Source organism: Oncorhynchus kisutch, linkage group LG29, assembly GCF_002021735.2.
Source record: "Oncorhynchus kisutch isolate 150728-3 linkage group LG29, Okis_V2, whole genome shotgun sequence".
Taxonomy (NCBI): domain Eukaryota; kingdom Metazoa; phylum Chordata; class Actinopteri; order Salmoniformes; family Salmonidae; genus Oncorhynchus; species Oncorhynchus kisutch.
The window spans coordinates 37,935,752-37,957,560 of NC_034202.2; the positions used below are offsets into that span (position 1 = coordinate 37,935,752).

General features: G+C 45.1%; 1 protein-coding gene across 1 annotated transcript in view; it reads right to left on the reverse strand.

Annotated features, from left to right (window-relative positions):
• The window catches only part of fryb (furry homolog b (Drosophila)), a 120,883-nt gene that overhangs the window by 64,437 nt on the left and 34,637 nt on the right, over positions 1-21,809 (reverse strand). The window contains exons 19-28 of the mRNA XM_031808761.1: positions 21,528-21,787; positions 18,152-18,341; positions 17,853-17,977; positions 13,598-13,655; positions 13,007-13,098; positions 12,523-12,695; positions 4,054-4,214; positions 3,516-3,626; positions 2,392-2,546; positions 1,950-2,049 (exon numbers count right to left, since the gene is read on the reverse strand). Of these exons, the coding sequence (XP_031664621.1) occupies positions 1,950-2,049; positions 2,392-2,546; positions 3,516-3,626; positions 4,054-4,214; positions 12,523-12,695; positions 13,007-13,098; positions 13,598-13,655; positions 17,853-17,977; positions 18,152-18,341; positions 21,528-21,787 (1,425 nt within the window). The remainder of the gene's footprint in view (positions 1-1,949; positions 2,050-2,391; positions 2,547-3,515; positions 3,627-4,053; positions 4,215-12,522; positions 12,696-13,006; positions 13,099-13,597; positions 13,656-17,852; positions 17,978-18,151; positions 18,342-21,527; positions 21,788-21,809) is intronic.

Here is a 21,809-nt window from a genome sequence, read left to right on the forward strand (position 1 = left end):
CACATCAGATACACACACCTAACGCTTAGAGTACACACACAGCTTGGCTTCCAGAACCTGAAACACACACACATTAGACACACACATCAGACACACACACCTAACACACACACATCAGATACACACACCAGATACACACACCTAACGCACACACATCAGATACACACACCTAACACACACACACACACTCATAAGATACACACACCTAACACACACACACACACACACACACACATCAGATACACACACCTATCACACACACATCAGATACACACACCTAACGCTTAGAGTACACACACAGCTTGGCTTCCAGAACCTGAAACACACACACATCAGATACACACATCAGATACACACACCTAACACACACACATATCAGACACACACATCAGATACACACACCTAACACACACTCATCAGATACACACACCTAACACACACTCATAAGATACACACACCTAACACACACACACACACACATCAGATACACACACCTAACACACACACATCAGATACACACACCTAACACACACATACACACACACACATCAGATACACACACCTAACACACACACACACACACCTAACACACACACACATCAGATACACACACCTAACACACACACATCAGATACACACACCTAACAACACACACACACACACATCAGATACACACACCTAACACACACACACACACACCTATCACACACACATCAGATACACACACCTAACACACACACACACACACACACACACACACACACACACACACACCACCTAACACACACACATCAGATACACACACCTAACACACACACATCAGATACACACACCTAACAACACACACACACACATCAGATACACACACCTAACACACACACACACACACCTATCACACACACATCAGATACACACACCTAACACACACACACACACACACACATCAGATACACACACCTAACACACACAAATAGATTGGCTTCCAGAATATGTCAATCAAACAAATACATGTGTACTGTATAGTACTGTATAATACATGTGTACTATATAGTACTGTATAATACATGTGTACTATATAGTACTGTATAATACATGTGTACTGTATAGTACTGTATAATACATGTGTACTGTATAGTACTGTATAATACATGTGTACTGTATAATACTGTATAATACATGTGTACTGTATAGTACTGTATAATACATGTGTACTATATAGTACTGTATAATACATGTGTACTATATAGTACTGTATAATACATGTGTACTGTATAGTACTGTATAATACATGTGTACTGTATAGTACTGTATAATACATGTGTACTGTATAGTACTGTATAATACATGTGTACTGTATAATACATGTGTACTGTATAGTACTGTATAATACATGTGTACTGTATAGTACTGTATAATACATGTGTACTGTACAGTACTGTATAATACATGTGTACTGTATAGTACTATATAATACATGTGTACTGTATAGTACTGTATAATACATGTGTACTATATAGTACTGTATAATACATGTGTACTGTATAGTACTATATAATACATGTGTGTGTGTGTGTGTGTGTTTGTTTAACTACTAGAAGTCCTCACAAAGATAGTAAAACAAGGAACATTGGGACAAGTGGGGACATTTAGCTCGTCCCTACGAGGAAACATGCTATTTTAGGCTTCGGGGTTAGGTTTAAGGTTACAACTAGGATTGGGGTTAGAAATAAGGTTGGGTTAGGGGTTACGGTCAGGGTTAGGCGTTCAGGTCAGGTATAGTTTTAGGGTTAGGGGTTAAGGTTAGGCTTAGGGTTAAATTTAGAGTTATGGTTAGGTTAAGGTTAAGGTTAGATTTAGGGTGAGGGAAAATAGGATTTTGGATGGGAATCAATTATTTGGTCCCCACAAGGGTAGCAATACAAGACTGTGTGTGTGTGTGTGTGTCCTACCTGCATCAGCTGCATGGAGATCTCGTATATCTCTCTGCTGGTGTCTGAAGACTTGAACAGCACCAGGTTCAACAGAGTCACAATGTCACATGGGTAGTTCCTGACACCAACAACAATGATACACTGTTGGTGTTGAATGGGTACATTGAGACACAGCATTCTAGGAGCTTTCATACACACACACACACACACACACACACACACACACACACACACACACACACACACACACACACACACACACACACACACACACACACACACACAGAGACACACACGCACACACGCACGCACACACACACGCAGAGACACACACACACACACACATGGGCGCACACACAGACATAGACACACATGCAAACACACACACACAGACACAAACACAGAGACACACACAGACACAGACACACCCCCTCCCCACCCACACAGTGCATATCCCGACCTGCTGCCACAGACAGTAGCGATGGCCTTGAAGCATCCTGAGGCCAGTTGGTAGGAGCCAGTGAAGCAGCGGTCTACAGCCCAGTTAAACAGGTTCACCTGATCTGGGTTCAGCTCTAACAGCAGAATCACCACCTCACAGCCCAGACGGTGCACCTGGGAGCAGAACGCAGACCATCAGAGAGACAAGGGAGGGAAATGTTAGCCAATGAGAGGGAAGAACAAACACAGCCAATCAGAGAGACAAGGGATGGAAAGGTCAGCCAATAAGAGAGCATATCCCACAGATACAGTCAGAGAAGCCCTACAGACCTAAACTAGAGTAGTGATGACATTTTGACCAAATGGGCAGACTTTCCAATACACCTCGGTGTCACATGTAGAGGTTGGTTGCAGCATATACTGTAACGTCTAGGGTTAGAGGTTAGAACCAGTCATAGAGGTTCATAGAGGTAACCCTTCATAGAGGTAACCCTTCATAGAGGTAACCCTTCATAGAGGTGACGTAACCCTTCATAGACGTAACCCTTCATAGAGGTGACGTAACCCTTCATAGAGGTAACCCTTCATAGAGGTGACGTAACCCTTCATAGACGTAACCCTTCATAGAGGTAACCCTTCATAGAGGTAACGTAACCCTTCATAGAGGTAACGTAACCCTTCATAGACGTAACCCTTCATAGAGGTGAGGTGACGTAACCCTTCATAGAGGTGACGTAACCCTTCATAGAGGTGACGTAACCCTTCATAGACGTAACCCTTCATAGACGTAACCCTTCATAGAGGTGAGGTAACACTTCATAGAGATGACGTAACACTTCATAGAGATGACGTAACACTTCATAGAGGTGACGTAACACTTCATAGACGTAACCCTTCATAGAGGTGACGTAACACTTCCTAGAGATGACGTAACACTTCATAGAGGTGACGTAACACTTTATAGAGATGACGTAACCCTTCATAGAGGTGACGTAACACTTCATAGAGGTGACGTAACACTTCATAGAGGTGACGTAACCCTTCATAGAGGTGACGTAACACTTCATAGAGGTGACGTAACCCTTCATAGAGGTGACGTAACCCTTCATAGAGGTGACGTAACACTTTATAGAGGTGACATACCCGTATGTCGTGGCAGGCCAGGATGTTGTCCAGCCATTTGTAGAGATATCCGTCAGTAGAGAGACCCACGTTGTCAAACACTGGACCACAACACAGCACCGCGGACATCGCCTAGGGAGAAACCATGGAATATTTATGTATATGCATACTGTACGTCCATGTTTCCGTGTGTGTGTGTGTGTGTGTGTGTGTGAGTGTGTGTGTGTGTGTGTGTACCGTACCTTCAGAGAACAATACTGGTATCTGGTGTGTGTGTGTGTGTGTGTGTGTATGTTTGTGTGTGTGTGTACCTTCAGAGAACAGTACTGGTATCTGGTGTGTGTGTGTGTGTGTGTGTGTGTGTGTGTGTGTGGTGTGTGTGTGTGTGTGTGTGTGTGTGTGTGTGTGTACCGTACCTTCAGAGAACAGTACTGGTATCTGGTGTGTGTGTGTGTGTGTGTGTGTGTGTGTGTGTGTGTGTGTGTGTGTGTGAGTGTGTGTGTGTGTGTACCTTCAGAGAACAGTACTGGTGTGTGTGTGTTTGTGTGTGTGTGTGTACCTTCAGAGAACAGTATTGGTATCTGGTGATCTGGTGGTTGCGGTCGCTGTAGCGGTCGAGGGGCGTGAACATCACGCTGAAGGGGCCAGCCCATTGGCTGAACAGGATGAAGAGGTGGTGCCTCAGAGACTGCTGGGGGAACAGGAAACGCCGGTGGTGGACTGCAGGAGGGGGGTTAAAAAGAGAAAGATAAAAGGTTTTATTATCTATTTAAAACACTTGACTTCCCCTTTAAACTATGACAGTATTCTGAATGATGTCGTATTAATAATAATATACAGTGTTTAGCCAGACTTCCCCTTTAAACTGTGACAGTATTCTGAATGATGTCGTATTAATAATAATATACAGTGTTTAGCCAGACTTCCCCTTTAAACTGTGACAGTATTCTGAATGATGTCGTATTAATAATAATATACAGTGTTTAGCCAGACTTCCCCTTTAAACTATGACAGTAACCTGAATGATGTCGTATTAAAAATAGCACACATTCTACGTGTGGGGGACCCCGGGTTTCGAACACACAATCCTAGTGTTATAGGCGCCATGCTGACCGTAAGAGAATGATCAAATCAAATTAAAGTGAACAATAGGCAAGTAAAGAAATAAAAACAACAGTAAAAAGTCAGGCTATATACAGTAGAGAGGCTATATACAGTAGAGAGGCTATATACAGTAGAGAGGCTATATACAGTAGAGAGGCTATATACAGTAGGGAGGCTATATACAGTAGTGAGGCTATATACAGTAGAGAGGCTACATACAGTAGAGAGGCTACATACAGTAGAGAGGCTATATACAGTAGAGAGGCTACATACAGTAGAGAGGCTATATACAGTAGAGAGGCTATATACAGTAGAGAGGTTATATACAGTAGAGAGGCTATATACAGTAGAGAGGCTATATACAGTAGAGAGGCTATATACAGTAGAGAGGCTACATACAGTAGAGAGGCTATATACAGTAGAGAGGCTATATACAGTAGGGAGGCTATATACAGTAGTGAGGGCTATACAGTAGAGAGGCTATATACAGTAGAGAGGCTACATACAGTAGAGAGGCTACATACAGTAGAGAGGCTATATACAGTAGAGAGGCTACATACAGTAGAGAGGCTATATACAGTAGAGAGGCTATATACAGTAGAGAGGCTATATACAGTAGAGAGGCTATATACAGTAGAGAGGCTATATACAGTAGAGAGGCTACATACAGTAGAGAGGCTATATACAGTAGAGAGGCTATATACAGTAGAGAGGCTATATACAGTAGAGAGGCTATATACAGTAGAGAGGCTACATACAGTAGAGAGGCTATATACAGTAGAGAGGCTATATACAGTAGAGAGGCTATATACAGTAGAGAGGCTATATACAGTAGAGAGGCTATATACAGTAGAGAGGCTATATACAGTAGAGAGGCTATATACCATAGAGAGGCTATATACAGTAGAGAGCCTACATACAGTAGAGAGGCTATATACAGTAGAGAGCCTACATACAGTAGAGAGGCTATATACAGTAGAGAGCCTACATACAGTAGAGAGGCTATATACAGTAGAGAGGCTATATACAGTAGAGAGGCTATATACAGTAGAGCCTACATACAGTAGAGAGGCTATATACAGTAGAGAGGCTACATACAGTAGAGAGGCTACATACAGTAGAGAGGCTATATACAGTAGAGAGGCTACATACAGTAGAGAGGCTATATACAGTAGAGAGGCTATATACAGTAGAGAGGCTATATACAGTAGAGAGGCTACATACAGTAGAGAGGCTATATACAGTAGAGAAGCTACATACAGTAGAGAGGCTATATACAGTAGAGAGGCTATATACAGTAGAGAGGCTATATACAGTAGAGAGGCTACATACAGTAGAGAGGCTATATACAGTAGAGAGGCTATATACAGTAGAGAGGCTACATACAGTAGAGAGGCTATATACAGTAGAGAGGCTACATACAGTAGAGAGGCTATATACAGTAGAGAGGCTATATACAGTAGAGAGGCTACATACAGTAGAGAGGCTATATACAGTAGAGAGGCTACATACAGTAGAGAGGCTATATACAGTAGAGAGGCTATATACAGTAGAGAGGCTACATACAGTAGAGAGGCTATATACAGTAGAGAGGCTATATACAGTAGAGAAGCTATATACAGTAGAGGCTACATACAGTAGAGAGGCTATATACAGTAGAGAGGCTATATACAGTAGAGAGGCTATATACAGTAGAGAGGCTACATACAGTAGAGAGGCTATATACAGTAGAGAGGCTATATACAGTAGAGGCTACATACAGTAGAGAGGCTATATACAGTAGAGAGGCTATATACAGTAGAGAGGCTATATAGAGTAGAGGCTACATACAGTAAGTAGCGAGGCTACATACAGTAGAGAGGCTACATACAGTAGAGGCTATATACAGTAGAGAGGCTACATACAGTAGAGAGGCTACATACAGTAGAGAGGCTATATACAGTAGTGAGGCTATATACAGTAGAGAGGCTATATACAGTAGGGAGGCTATATACAGTAGTGAGGCTATATACAGTAGAGAGGCTACATACAGTAGAGAGGCTACATACAGTAGAGAGGCTATATACAGTAGAGAGGCTACATACAGTAGAGAGGCTATATACAGTAGAGAGGCTATATACAGTAGAGAGGTTATATACAGTAGAGAGGCTATATACAGTAGAGAGGCTATATACAGTAGAGAGGCTATATACAGTAGAGAGGCTACATACAGTAGAGAGGCTATATACAGTAGAGAGGCTATATACAGTAGAGAGGCTATATACAGTAGGGAGGCTATATACAGTAGTGAGGCTATATACAGTAGAGAGGCTACATACAGTAGAGAGGCTACATACAGTAGAGAGGCTATATACAGTAGAGAGGCTACATACAGTAGAGAGGCTATATACAGTAGAGAGGCTATATACAGTAGAGAGGCTATATACAGTAGAGAGGCTATATACAGTAGAGAGGCTATATACAGTAGAGAGGCTACATACAGTAGAGAGGCTATATACAGTAGAGAGGCTATATACAGTAGAGAGGCTATATACAGTAGAGAGGCTATATACAGTAGAGAGGCTATATACAGTAGAGAGGCTACATACAGTAGAGAGGCTATATACAGTAGAGAGGCTATATACAGTAGAGAGGCTATATACAGTAGAGAGGCTATATACAGTAGAGAGGCTATATACAGTAGAGAGGCTATATACATAGAGAGGCTATATACAGTAGAGAGCCTACATACAGTAGAGAGGCTATATACAGTAGAGAGCCTACATACAGTAGAGAGGCTATATACAGTAGAGAGCCTACATACAGTAGAGAGGCTATATACAGTAGAGAGGCTATATACAGTAGAGAGGCTATATACAGTAGAGCCTACATACAGTAGAGAGGCTATATACAGTAGAGAGGCTACATACAGTAGAGAGGCTACATACAGTAGAGAGGCTATATACAGTAGAGAGGCTACATACAGTAGAGAGGCTATATACAGTAGAGAGGCTATATACAGTAGAGAGGCTATATACAGTAGAGAGGCTATATACAGTAGAGAGGCTATATACAGTAGAGAGGGCTATATACAGTAGAGAGGCCTATATACCATAGAGAGGCTATATACAGTAGAGAGCCTACATACAGTAGAGAGGCTATATACAGTAGAGAGCCTACATACAGTAGAGAGGCTATATACAGTAGAGAGCCTACATACAGTAGAGAGGCTCTATACAGTAGAGAGCTACATACAGTAGAGAGGCTATATACGTAGCAGGAGGCTATATACAGTAGAGAGGCTATATACAGTAGAGCCTTACATACAGTAGAGAGGCTATATACAGTAGAGAGGCTACATACAAGTAGAGAGGCAACATACAGTAGAGAGGCTATATACAGTAGAGAGGCTACATACAGTAGAGAGGCTATATACAGTAGAGAGGCTATATACAGTAGAGAGGCTATATACAGTAGAGAGGCTACATACAGTAGAGAGGCTATATACAGTAGAGAAGCTACATACAGTAGAGAGGCTATATACAGTTAGAGAGGCTATATACAGTAGAGAGGCTATATACAGTAGAGAGGCTACATACAGTAGATAGGCTATATACAGTAGAGAGGCTATATACAGTAGAGAGGCTACATACATAGAGGCTAAGTAGAGCGGCTACATACAGTAGAGAGGCTAATAGGCTATATACAGTAGAGAGGCTATATACAGTAGAGAGGCTATATACAGTAGAGAGGCTACATACAGTAGAGAGGCTATATACAGTAGAGAGGCTACATACAGTAGAGAGGCTATATACAGTAGAGAGGCTATATACAGTAGAGAGGCTACATACAGTAGAGAGGCTTATATACAGTAGAGAGGCTATATACAGTAGAGAAGCTATATACAGTAGAGGCTACATACAGTAGAGAGGCTATATACAGTAGAGAGGCTATATACAGTAGAGAGGCTATATACAGTAGAGAGGCTACATACAGTAGAGAGGCTATATACAGTAGAGAGGCTATATACAGTAGAGGCTACATACAGTAGAGAGGCTATATACAGTAGAGAGGCTATATACAGTAGAGAGGCTATATAGAGTAGAGGCTACATACAGTAAGTAGCGAGGCTACCTACAGTAGAGAGGCTACATACAGTAGAGGCTATATACAGTAGAGAGGCTACATACAGTAGAGAGGCTACATACAGTAGAGAGGCTATATACAGTAGTGAGGCTATATACAGTAGAGAGGCTATATACAGTAGGGAGGCTATATACAGTAGTGAGGCTATACAGTAGAGAGGCTACATACAGTAGAGAGGCTACATACAGTAGAGAGGCTATATACAGTAGAGAGGCTACATACAGTAGAGAGGCTATATACAGTAGAGAGGCTATATACAGTAGAGAGGTTATATACAGTAGAGAGGCTATATACAGTAGAGAGGCTATATACAGTAGAGAGGCTATATACAGTAGAGAGGCTACATACAGTAGAGAGGCTATATACAGTAGAGAGGCTATATACAGTAGAGAGGCTATATACAGTAGGGAGGCTATATACAGTAGTGAGGCTATATACAGTAGAGAGGCTACATACAGTAGAGAGGCTACATACAGTAGAGAGGCTATATACAGTAGAGAGGCTACATACAGTAGAGAGGCTAATAAATATTACAGTAGAGAGGCTATATACAGTAGAGAGGCTATATACAGTAGAGAGGCTATATACAGTAGAGAGGCTACATACAGTAGAGAGGCTATATACAGTAGAGAGGGCTATATACAGTAGAGAGGCTATATACAGTAGAGAGGCTATATACAGTAGAGAGGCTATACAGTAGAGAGGCTACAACAGTAGAGAGGCTATATACAGTAGAGAGGCTAATACAGTAGAGAGGCTATATACAGTAGAGAGGCTATATACAGTAGAGAGGCTATATACAGTAGAGAGGCTATATACCATAGAGAGGCTATATACAGTAGAGAGCCTCATACAGTAGAGAGCTATATACAGTAGAGAGCCTACATACAGTAGAGAGGCTATATACAGTAGAGGCCTACATACAGTAGAGAGGCTATATACAGTAGAGAGGCTATATACAGTAGAGAGGCTATATACAGTAGAGCCTACATACAGTAGAGAGGCTATAACAGTAGAGAGGCTACATACAGTAGAGAGGCTACATACAGTAGAGAGGCTATATACAGTAGAGAGGCTACATACAATACAGTAGAGAGGCTATATACAGTAGAGAGGCTACATACAGTAGAGAGGCTATATACAGTAGAGAAGCTACATACAGTAGAGAGGCTATATACAGTAGAGAGGCTATATACAGTAGAGAGGCTATATACAGTAGAGAGGCTACATACAGTAGAGAGGCTATATACAGTAGAGAGGCTATATACAGTAGAGAGGCTACATACAGTAGAGAGGCTATATACAGTAGAGAGGCTACATACAGTAGAGAGGCTATATACAGTAGAGAGGCTATATACAGTAGAGAGGCTACATACAGTAGAGAGGCTATATACAGTAGAGAGGCTACATACAGTAGAGAGGCTATATACAGTAGAGAGGCTATATACAGTAGAGAGGCTACATACAGTAGAGAGGCTATATACAGTAGAGAGGCTATATACAGTAGAGAAGCTATATACAGTAGAGGCTACATACAGTAGAGAGGCTATATACAGTAGAGAGGCTATATACAGTAGAGAGGCTATATACAGTAGAGAGGCTACATACAGTAGAGAGGCTATATACAGTAGAGAGGCTATATACAGTAGAGGCTACATACAGTAGAGAGGCTATATACAGTAGAGAGGCTATATACAGTAGAGAGGCTATATAGAGTAGAGGCTACATACAGTAAGTAGCGAGGCTACATACAGTAGAGAGGCTACATACAGTAGAGGCTATATACAGTAGAGAGGCTACATACAGTAGAGAGGCTACATACAGTAGAGAGGCTATATACAGTAGTGAGGCTATATACAGTAGAGAGGCTATATAGAGTAGAGAGGCTACATACAGTAGAGAGGCTATATACAGTAGAGAGGCTATATACAGTAGAGGCTACATACAGTAGAGAGGCTATATACAGTAGAGAGGCTATATACAGTAGAGAGGCTATATAGAGTAGAGAGGCTATATAGAGTAGAGAGGCTACATACAGTAGCGAGGCTACATACAGTAGAGAGGCTACATACAGTAGAGAGGCTATATACAGTAGAGAGGCTACGTATATAGAGTAGAGAGGCTATATAGAGTAGAGAGGCTACATACAGTAGCGAGGCTATATAGAGTAGAGAGGCTCTATACAGTAGCGAGGCTAGAGTTAGTCATGCTGATTGAGGTAGTATGTACATGGAGATATGGTTAAAGTGACTATGCATATATGATGAACAGAGAGTAGCAGTAGCGTAAAAGAGGGGTTGGTGGGTGGTGGGACACAATGCAGATAGCCCGGTTAGCCAATGAGCGGGAGCACTGGTTGGTCGGGCCAATTGAGGAGGTATGTACATATGTACATGAATGTATAGTTGTGACTATGCAGTGACTATGCATATATGATAAACAGAGAGTAGCAGCAACATAAAAGAGGGGTTGGGGGGGTCACACAATGCAAAAAGTCCAGGTAGCCATTTGATTACCTGTTCAGGAGTCTTATGGCTTGGGGGTTAAAAACTGTTGAGAAGCCTTTTTGTCCTAGACTTGGCACTCCGGTACTGCTTGCCATGCGGTAGTAGAGAGAACAGTCTATGACTGGGGTGGCTGGGGTCTTTGACCATTTTTAGGGCCTTCCTCTGACACCGCCTGGTGATCCTTAGCTTAGTGATGAGCTTTGAGGGTACTATGGTGTTGAACGCTGAGCTATAGTCAATGAATAGCGTTCTCACATAAGTGTTCCTTTTGTCCAGGTGGGAAAGGGCAGTGTGGAGTGCAATAGAGATTGCATCATCTGTGGATCTGTTTGGGCGGTATGCAAATTAGAGTGCTTCTAGGGTTTCTGGGATAATGGTGTTGATGTGAGCCATTACCAGCCTTTCAAAGCACTTCATCGCTACGGACGTGAGTGCTAAGGGTCTGTAGTCATTTAGGCAGGTTGCGTTTGTGTTCTTGGGCACAGGGAATATGGTGGTCTGCTTGAAACATGTTGCTATTATAGACTCAGACAGGGAGAGGTTGAAAATGTCAGTGAAGACACCTGCCAGTTGGTCAGCACATGATCACACGTGATCACACACGTCGTCCGGAACAGCTGATGCTCTCATGCATGCCTCAGTGTTGCTTGCCTCGAAGCAAGCATAGAAGTGATTTAGCTCATCTGGTAGACTCGTGCCACTGGGCAGCTCGTGGCTGTGCCTCCTTTTGTAGTCTGTAATAGTTTGCAAGCCTTGCCACATAAGACGAGCGTCGGAGCCGGTGTAGTACGATTAAATCTTAACCCTCTATTGACGCTTTGATGTTTGATGGTTTGTCGCAGGACATAGCGGGAATTCTTGTAAGTTTCCGGGTTAGAGTTCCGCACCTTGAAAGCGGCAGCTCTGCCCTTTAGCTCAGTGCGAATGTTGCCTGTAATCCATGGCTTCTGGTTGGGGTATGTACGTACAGTCACTGTTGGGACGACGTCCTCGATGCACTTATTGATATAGCCAGTGACTGATGTGGTGTATTCCTCAATGCCATCGGTAGAATCCCGGAATATATTCCAGTCTGTGCTAGCAAAACAGTCCTGTAGTTTAGCATCTGCTTCATCTGACCACTTTTTTAATAGACTGAGTCACTGGTGCTTCCTGCTTTAATTTTTTCTTGTAAGCAGGAATCCGGAGGATAGAGTTGGGGTCTGATTTACCAAATGGAGGGCGAGGGTGAGCTTTGGTCTGTGTGTGGTTACTATAGGAGTATTGGATAGTATTATGGGGTGTATAGTTACCAGGGACACACTGTATGAGGTTGGCCACCATGCCAGAGAAGTGGGCCCTGATGTCTTTGAGGACGTCCAGCTCCTTGTCGTTCTCGGCTTCCAGCAGCATCCTGGTCAGGTCCACGTACTCCAGGAACAGAGCTCCTAACGCCAGGCTGTCACGCTCCAACGCTCCGTTAGTACTACAGGAGAGAGAGAGAGAGAGAGAGAGAGAGAGATGAGAAAGAGAGACAGAGAGAGAGAGAGAGAGAGAGAGAGAGAGCGAAACAGAGACAGAGAGAGAGAGAGAGAAACAGAGAGAGAGAGAGAGAAACAGAGAGAGAGAGAGAGAGAGAGAAACAGAGACAGAGAGAGAGAGAGTGAGAGAGAGAGAGAGAGAAACAGAGAGAGAGAGAGAGATGATTAGAAGGCAGTGTGTGTGTGAGAATGTGTGACATTGTGTGTGTGTGTGTGTGTGTGTGTGTATGTTTGACAGCGTTTGTGTTTGTGCTACCTGTCACTGATAACTCCAGCGTCGGCCAGCAGTTCAAAGATTCTGAGAAGCTGCAGTCTGAGCAGGTCCCTCCTCTCACGACGCTTCTTATTCTAGAACACATTTACATGACATTATTCTAGAACACATTTACATGACATTATTCTAAAACACATTTACATGACATTATTCTAGAACACATTTACATGACATTATTCCAGAACACATTTACATGACATTATTCTTAGACACATTTACATGACATTATTCTGGGATACATTTACATGACATTATTCTGGGACAAATTTACATGACATTATGCTAGGACACACTTACATGACATTATTCTGGAATACATTTACATGACATTATTCTGGGACACATTTACATGACATTATTCTGGGACACACTTACATGGCATTATTCTAGGACACATTTACATGACATTATACTAGGACACATTTACATGACATTATTCTGGGACACATTTACATGTCATTATTCTGGGACGACACTGATTCTAGAACACTGTGATGGACCTGGAAACAGAGCAGCTTGGTAACTAGTGTCCCGTTAAAGACACAGTCAGACAGTTAGACAGTAGTACTGTACCTCAGGTCTCCGTTCCAGGGCTTCCTTCATGAGTGGGTGGAGCTCCTCCACTAATTCTCTATGATTGGGGACACAACGTAGGGAAATAGATTTGAGTTCATGACATATTGTATGACTTCAGGGAGATTAACATTTAAGTCTGAGTCCCACTGTATTTAAACAGTGGTAGCCTAATTCCCAAACCCTATAGAGTACCCTAGAGGCTCATCTGTGTGGAGACTGAAGATGTTTTAGTCTGTGCATGACCTTCCTCTCAAATACAATTCTCTCTCTTCTCGTAATGAAATATCCCTTCTGTCTAACTGAAATACCTGTCCTCTACCGCCACACGCACGCACACACACACACACACACACACACACACACACACACACACACACACACACACACACACACACACACACACACACACACACACACACACACACACACACACACACACACACACACAGACACACACAGACACACACATAGAGAGAAAGAGCAAGAGAGAAAGAGACAGAAAGAGAGAGAGACAGAGAGAGAGGAACAGAGCGAGAGAGAGAGACAGATAGACACAGAGAGCAAGCAAGAGAGAGAAGGCGAGATGGACGGGAGGACTGTAATTGAAGGAGTGTTTAAATAGAGGAGTGTAAACAAGTGTTTTACTCACATTAAAAACAAATAAGCATTTAACTCAACCTGCACTTCATTCATTTTCACAATTTTCACACTTCTCAAGGGTGTTATTACACCTCCACTAATCTATCATCTCTCCTCCTCACCTAATCTCTCCATCTCTCCTCCTAATCTCTCTATCTCCCCTCCTCACCTAATCTCTCCATCTCTCCTCCTAATCTCTCTATCTCCCCTCCTCACCTAATCTCTCCATCTCTCCTCCTCACCTAATCTCTCCATCTCTCCTCCTCACCTAATCTCTCCATCTCTCCTCCTCACCTAATCTCTCCATCTCTCCTCCTCACCTAATCTCTCCATCTCTCCTCCTCACCTAATCTCTCCATCTCTCCCCCTCACCTAATCTCTCTATCTCTCCTCCTAATCTCTCCATCTCTCCTCCTCACCTAATCTCTCCATCTCTGCTCCTCACCTAAACTCTCATCATTCTCTTTCAATATATCTCCAACCATAACCCATCTATCTTTCTCTTTCAATCCATCTCCATCCTTAACCCATCTCTCTTTCAATCTCCAACCTTAACCCATCTCTCTTTCAATCCATCTCCATCCTTAACCCATCTCTCTTTCAATCTCCAACCTTAACCCATCTCTCTTTCAATCCATCTCCATCCTTAACCCATCTCTCTTTCAATCTCCAACCTTAACCCATCTCTCTTTCAATCCATCTCCATCCTTAACCCATCTCTCTTTCAATATCCAACCTTAACCCATCTCTCTTTCAATCCATCTCCATCCTTAACCCATCTCTTTCAATCCATCTCCATCCTTAACCCATCTCTCTTTCAATCCATCTCCATCCTTAACCCATCTCTCTTTCAATCTCCAACCTTAACACATCTCTGTGTGTGTGCAACCTGGTACCTTCTGATTCGTACATAGCAACCTGGTACCTTCTGATTCGTACATAGCAACCTGGTACCTTCTGATTCGTACATAGCAACCTGGTACCTTCTGATTAGTACATAGCAACCTGTTACCTTCTGTAGGCTGTAGGGGATAGTGGGTAGGGGGTAGGACATAGGGGCTGGGGCTGTAGGGGATAGTGGGTAGGGGGTAGGACATAGGGGCTGGGGATGTAGGGGATAGTGGGTAGGGGGTAGGACATAGGGGCTGTAGGGGATAGTGGGTAGGGGGTAGGACATAGGGGCTGGGGCTGTAGGGGATAGTGGGTAGGGGGTAGGACATAGGGGCTGGGGCTGTAGGGGGTAGTGGGTAGGGGGTAGGACATAGGGGCTGGGGCTGTAGGGGATAGTGGATAGGACATAGGGGCTGGGGCTGTAGGGGATAGTGGGTAGGGGGTAGGACATAGGGGCTGGGGCTGTAGGGGGTAGTGGGTAGGGGGTAGGACATAGGGGCTGGGGCTGTAGGGGATAGTGGATAGGACATAGGGGCTGGGGCTGTAGGGGATAGTGGGTAGGGGGTAGGACATAGGGGCTGGGGCTGTAGGGGATAGTGGGTAGGGGGTAGGACATAGGGGCTGGGGCTGTAGGGGATAGTGGGTAGGACATAGGGGCTTGGGGCTGTAGGGGATAGTGGGTAGGGGGTAGGACATAGGGGCTGGGGCTGTAGGGGATAGTGGGTAGGGGGTAGGACATAGGGGCTGGGGGCTGTAGGGGATAGTGGGTAGGGGGTAGGACATAGGGGCTGGGGCTGTAGGGGATAGTGGGTAGTGGGGTAGGGCATAGGCTGTAGGGGATAGTGGGTAGTGGGTAGGACATAGGGGCTGGGGCTGTAGGGGATAGTGGGTAGTGGGTAGGACATAGGGGCTGGGGCTGTAGGGGATAGTGGGTAGGGGGTAGTGGGTAGGGGGTAGGCCATAGGGGCTGGGGCTGTAGGGGATAGTGGGTAGGGGGTAGGACATAGGGGCTGGGGCTGTAGGGGATAGTGGGTAGGGGGTAGGACATAGGGGCTGGGGCTGTAGGGGATAGTGGGTAGGGGGTAGGACATAGGGGCTGGGGCTGTAGGGGATAGTGGATAGTGGGTAGGGGGTAGGACATAGGGGCTGTAGGGGATAGTGGGTAGTGGGTAGGACATAGGGGCTGGGGCTGTAGGGGATAGTGGGTAGTGGGTAGGACATAGGGGCTGGGGCTGTAGGGGATAGTGGGTAGGGGGTAGGACATAGGGGCTGGGGCTGTAGGGGATAGTGGGTAGGGGGTAGGACATAGGGGCTGGGGCTGTAGGGGATAGTGGGTAGGGGGTAGGACATAGGGGCTGGGGCTGTAGGGGATAGTGGGTAGGGGGTAGGACATAGGGGCTGGGGCTGTAGGGGATAGTGGGTAGGGGGTAGGACATAGGGGCTGGGGCTGTAGGGGATAGTGGGTAGGGGGTAGGACATAGGGGCTGGGGCTGTAGGGGATAGTGGGTAGTGGGTAGGGCATAGGCTGTAGGGGATAGTGGGTAGTGGGTAGGGGGTAGGACATAGGGGCTGGGGCTGTAGGGGATAGTGGGTAGTGGGTAGTGGGTAGGGGGTAGGCCATAGGGGCTGGGGCTGTAGGGGATAGTGGGTAGGGGGTAGTGGGTAGGGGGTAGGCCATAGGGGCTGGGGCTGTAGGGGATAGTGGGTAGGGGGTAGGACATAGGGGCTGGGGCTGTAGGGGATAGTGGGTAGGGGGGTAGGACATAGGGGCTGGGGCTGTAGGGGATAGTGGATAGTGGGTAGGGGGTAGGACATAGGGGCTGGGGCTGTAGGGGATAGTGGGTAGTGGGTAGGACATAGGGGCTGGGGCTGTAGGGGATAGTGGGTAGTGGGTAGGACATAGGGGCTGGGGCTGTAGGGGATAGTGGGTAGGGGGTAGGACATAGGGGCTGTAGGGGATAGTGGGTAGGGGGTAGGACATAGGGGCTGGGGCTGTAGGGGATAGTGGGTAGGGGGTAGGACATAGGGGCTGGGGCTATAGGGGATAGTGGGTAGGGGGTAGGACATAGGGGCTGGGGCTGTAGGGGATAGTGGGTAGGGGGTAGGACATAGGGGCTGGGGCTGTAGGGGATAGTGGATAGGGGGTAGGACATAGGGGCTGGGGCTGTAGGGGATAGTCGGTAGGGGGTAGGACATAGGGGCTGGGGCTGTAGGGGATAGTGGGTAGGGGGTAGGACATAGGGGCTGGGGCTGTAGGGGATAGTGGGTAGGGGGTAGGACATAGGGGCTGGGGATGTAGGGGATAGTGGGTAGGGGGTAGGACATAGGGGCTGGGGCTGTAGGGGATAGTAGGGTAGGGATAGTGTGTGTGTGTGTGCTTGTGTGTGTGTGCGCGTGTCTGTCTGTCTGTGTGTGTGTGTGTGTGTGTGTGTGTGTGTGTGTGTGTGTGTGTGTGTGTGTGTGTGTGTGTGTGTGTGTGTGTATGTGTGTGTGTGTGTGTGTGTGTGTGTGTGTGTGTGTGTGTGTGTGTGTGTGTGTGTGTGTGTGTGTGTGTGTGTGTGTGTGTCTGTGTGTGTGTGTGTCTGTCTGTGTGCGTGTGTGTGTCTGTCTGTGTGTGGTGTGCATGTGTGTGCGTGTGTGTGTCTGTCTGTGTGTGCATGTGTGTGTGTGCGTGCGTGCGTGTGTGTGTGTCTGTGCGTGTGCGTCTGTGTGTATGTGATACCTGAACACCAGTGCGTTGGTGCGTCCGAGGCCCAGCACTAGACATTCAGTGATCTCTATGCTCTCAGCTCTCATCAGAGGGACCAGCTGTTTCAGGAGCCACGCCACTGACGGAGTACCTATCACCTGATCAATACACAATGAATACATCATCAATAACACACACAGATCTGAACGTAGCCACTGACATAGTACCTATAACCTGATCAATACACAATGAATACATCATCAATAACACACACACGCGCACACGCACACACTCACACATCCCCCCACCTATCCATCTACCACCCCCTCTACCTTGTTGTCGTAGGTAACACTGCCGTCAGGTGTGGTAGCAGTGATTTCAGGTGTGGAGGCTCTCAGGTGCCCAGGTGACATGATGCTGGGTTTGGCCACGCCCAGACACAGGATCAGGTAGTTCCGCCACAGAGAGATGGAGCTGTCACTGGAGCCCGCCGACGAGGTCTTCTTAGCATTCACTGGACTGCTGTAACACACACATCACACACACACACACACGCACACATGCACACACACACACACACACAGACACCATACACACACACAGACATCACACACACACACACACACATGCACACACACACACACACACAGACACCATACACACACACAGACATCACACACACACACACAGACATCACACACACACACAGACATCACACACACACACAGACACCATACACACACACAGACATCACACACACACACACAGACACCATACACACACACAGACATCACACACACACACACACACATGCACACACACACACATGCACACACACACACACACACACACAGACACCATACACACACACAGACATCACACACACACACACACAGACACCATACACACACACAGACATCACACACACACACACAGACATCACACACACACACAGACACCATACACACACACAGACATCACACACACACACAGACATCACACACACACACAGACATCACACACACAGACATCACACACACAGACATCACACACACACAGACATCACACACACAGACATCACACACACAGACATCACACACACACAGACATCACACACACAGACATCACACACACAGACATCACACACACAGACACCACACACACGGTCACGGTAATAATAACAATAATAATAATAAAAGTAAACAGTATTGCAGCAGCGTATGTGTGTGTGATGTCTGTGTGTGTGTGTGATGTCTGTGTGTGTGTGTGATGTCTGTGTGTGTGTGTGTGATGTCTGTGTGTGTGTGTGATGTCTGTGTGTGTGTCTGTGTGTGTGTATGTGTGTGGGTGTTATACCCTGACTACACCGTTCGCGTCGAGTGCACAAAATACATTTAGAAATCTATATTATTTAATAATTGCACCCACGCTGCTCGTGTGCGTCAACGAGCGTCTGCGTTGCCAAGGGCTAAAATAGAAGTCAGTTCTATTTCTGACACAGATCTCGCTGCAAGTCCTGCCTCTCCCATCTCCTCATTGGTTTATAGAGGCAGGTACCCACGTGCCTTCTCCTCATTGGCTATACCCACGTGGGTGATTGAAATATGAACTGTTTTGCGGGTTGTCGTGGTAATACTCTGAAAGTGTAGATGCCAATCACCATATAAGTTCAAAGATGAAAAAGCCTGGAAGGAGGAGAGATGACTAGAAACTATTCGGTTGACCGTTTTATGTGTGGATTAATTGGTGGAGTAGAGGACCTTGTGCATTTCAGGTAAAATAACAACTCAATGTTTATATCCCAGGACAAATTATCTAGCAACTGCAAGCTAGCTAAATAGGACAAATTAGCTAGCAAGTGCAAGCTAACTAGCTAAATTGCCATACATGTTTAATGCTTTTCGACCTGTCCACAAATTAATGTCATTGGTTCAGAGTTTGTTTTGATATTTTAACCTGCGTGTTGTGATCTACAACACGCAGGTTAAACGACACGCAGGCTATCGTATGCACGATACTGCACGATGGCGCAACGCGCGCAGCCGGTTTGGGTTCCGTGTTAGTGTGTGTGTGTCAATAAATAGCAGCATAGTGGTCCTAATTAATGTAATCAATAATCAATGAACAACAGTGTAGTTGTCCTAATTAATGTTCGCTACAGGTACAGATACAGATACAGATACAACTACAGATACAGATACAGATACAACTACAGATACAGATACAACTACAGATACAGATACAGATACAGATAAATAACAGTTACAGCTACAGATACAGCTACAGATGCAGATACAGATACAGATACAGATACAGTTACAGCTACAGACACAGCTACAGATGAAGATACAGATACAGATACAGTTACAGCTACAGATACAGATACAGATACAGATACATAACAGTTACAGCTACAGACACAGCTACAGCTACAGGTACATAACAGCTACAGCTACAGCTACAGATACAGATAAATAACAGTTACAGCTACAGATGCAGATACATAACAGCTACAGCTACAGATACATAACAGCTACAGGTACAGATACAATTACAGCTACAGATGCAGATACATAACAGCTACAGCTACAGATACAGATACATAACAGCTACAGATACAGGTACAGCTACAGCTACAGATGCAGATACATAACAGCTACAGCTACAGCTACAGATACAGATACAGATAAATAACAGTTACAGCTACAGACACAGCTACAGATACAGATACAGATACAGATACAGATACAGATACAGATACAGATACAGATACAGATACAGCTACAGCTACAGCTACAGATACAGGTACAGCTACAGCTACAGATGCAGATACATAACAGCTACAGCTACAGATACAGATACATAACAGCTACAGATACAGGTACAGCTACAGATACAGATGCAGATACATAACAGCTACAGCTACAGCTACAGATACATAACAGCTACAGCTACAGATACAGATACAGATAAATAACAGTTACAGCTACAGCTACAGCTACAGATACAGATAAATAACAGTTACAGCTACAGCTACAGATACAGATACAGATACAGATACATAACAGCTACAGATACAGCTACAGCTACAGATACAGATACAGATACAGATACAACTACAGATACAGATACAGATACAGATACAACTACAGATACAGATACAGATACAGATACAGATACAGCTACAGATACAGCTACAGGTACAGATACAGCTACAGATACAGATACATACCAGCTACAGATACAGATACAGATACATACCAGCTACAGATACAGATACAGATACATACCAGCTACAGATACAGATACAGATACATACCAGCTACAGATACAGATACAGATACAGATACATACCAGCTACAGATACAGATACAGATACAGATACATACCAGCTACAGATACAGCTACAACTACAGCTACAGATACAGAGATACAGATACATAACAGCTACAGACGCAGCTACAAAACAGATACAGGTACAGATACAGGTACATACAGATACAGGTACAGATACAGATGAAGCTACATACAGATACAGATGAAGCTACATACAGAAACAGAGCTATTGCTAGGTAGGACAAAAGGGCACAGTAAGACTGGGTTTAGGTGTTCCTGTGTCTGACCATGTCTACACACATAGGCGTGTATGTGTGTGTCTGTGTGTGTGTGTGTGTGTGTGTGTGTCTGACCCCTGTGTGTTGTACGTACTTGGGGTCAACCAGCGGCAGCAGCAGCTGTAGCCTGGTGAATGCGTATGGCCAGGCGTAGCTGAGAGCGGTAGGGCAGAGTTTGGGGAGGTGTTCCTGGCGCAGGAAGCTGTGCAGACAGAGTACCCAGGGGTCTTTGACACACTGGGCATAGATCCATACATGGCTGGGACTCTTCACGTCGTAGGCACTGCTCACCAGTCTGGCTGTCCACTCCACCAACCACTGTAGGTCCACGTGGTGGCTGAGAGGGAGGGTGGACTAGAGGGGGAGGAGAGAGGAG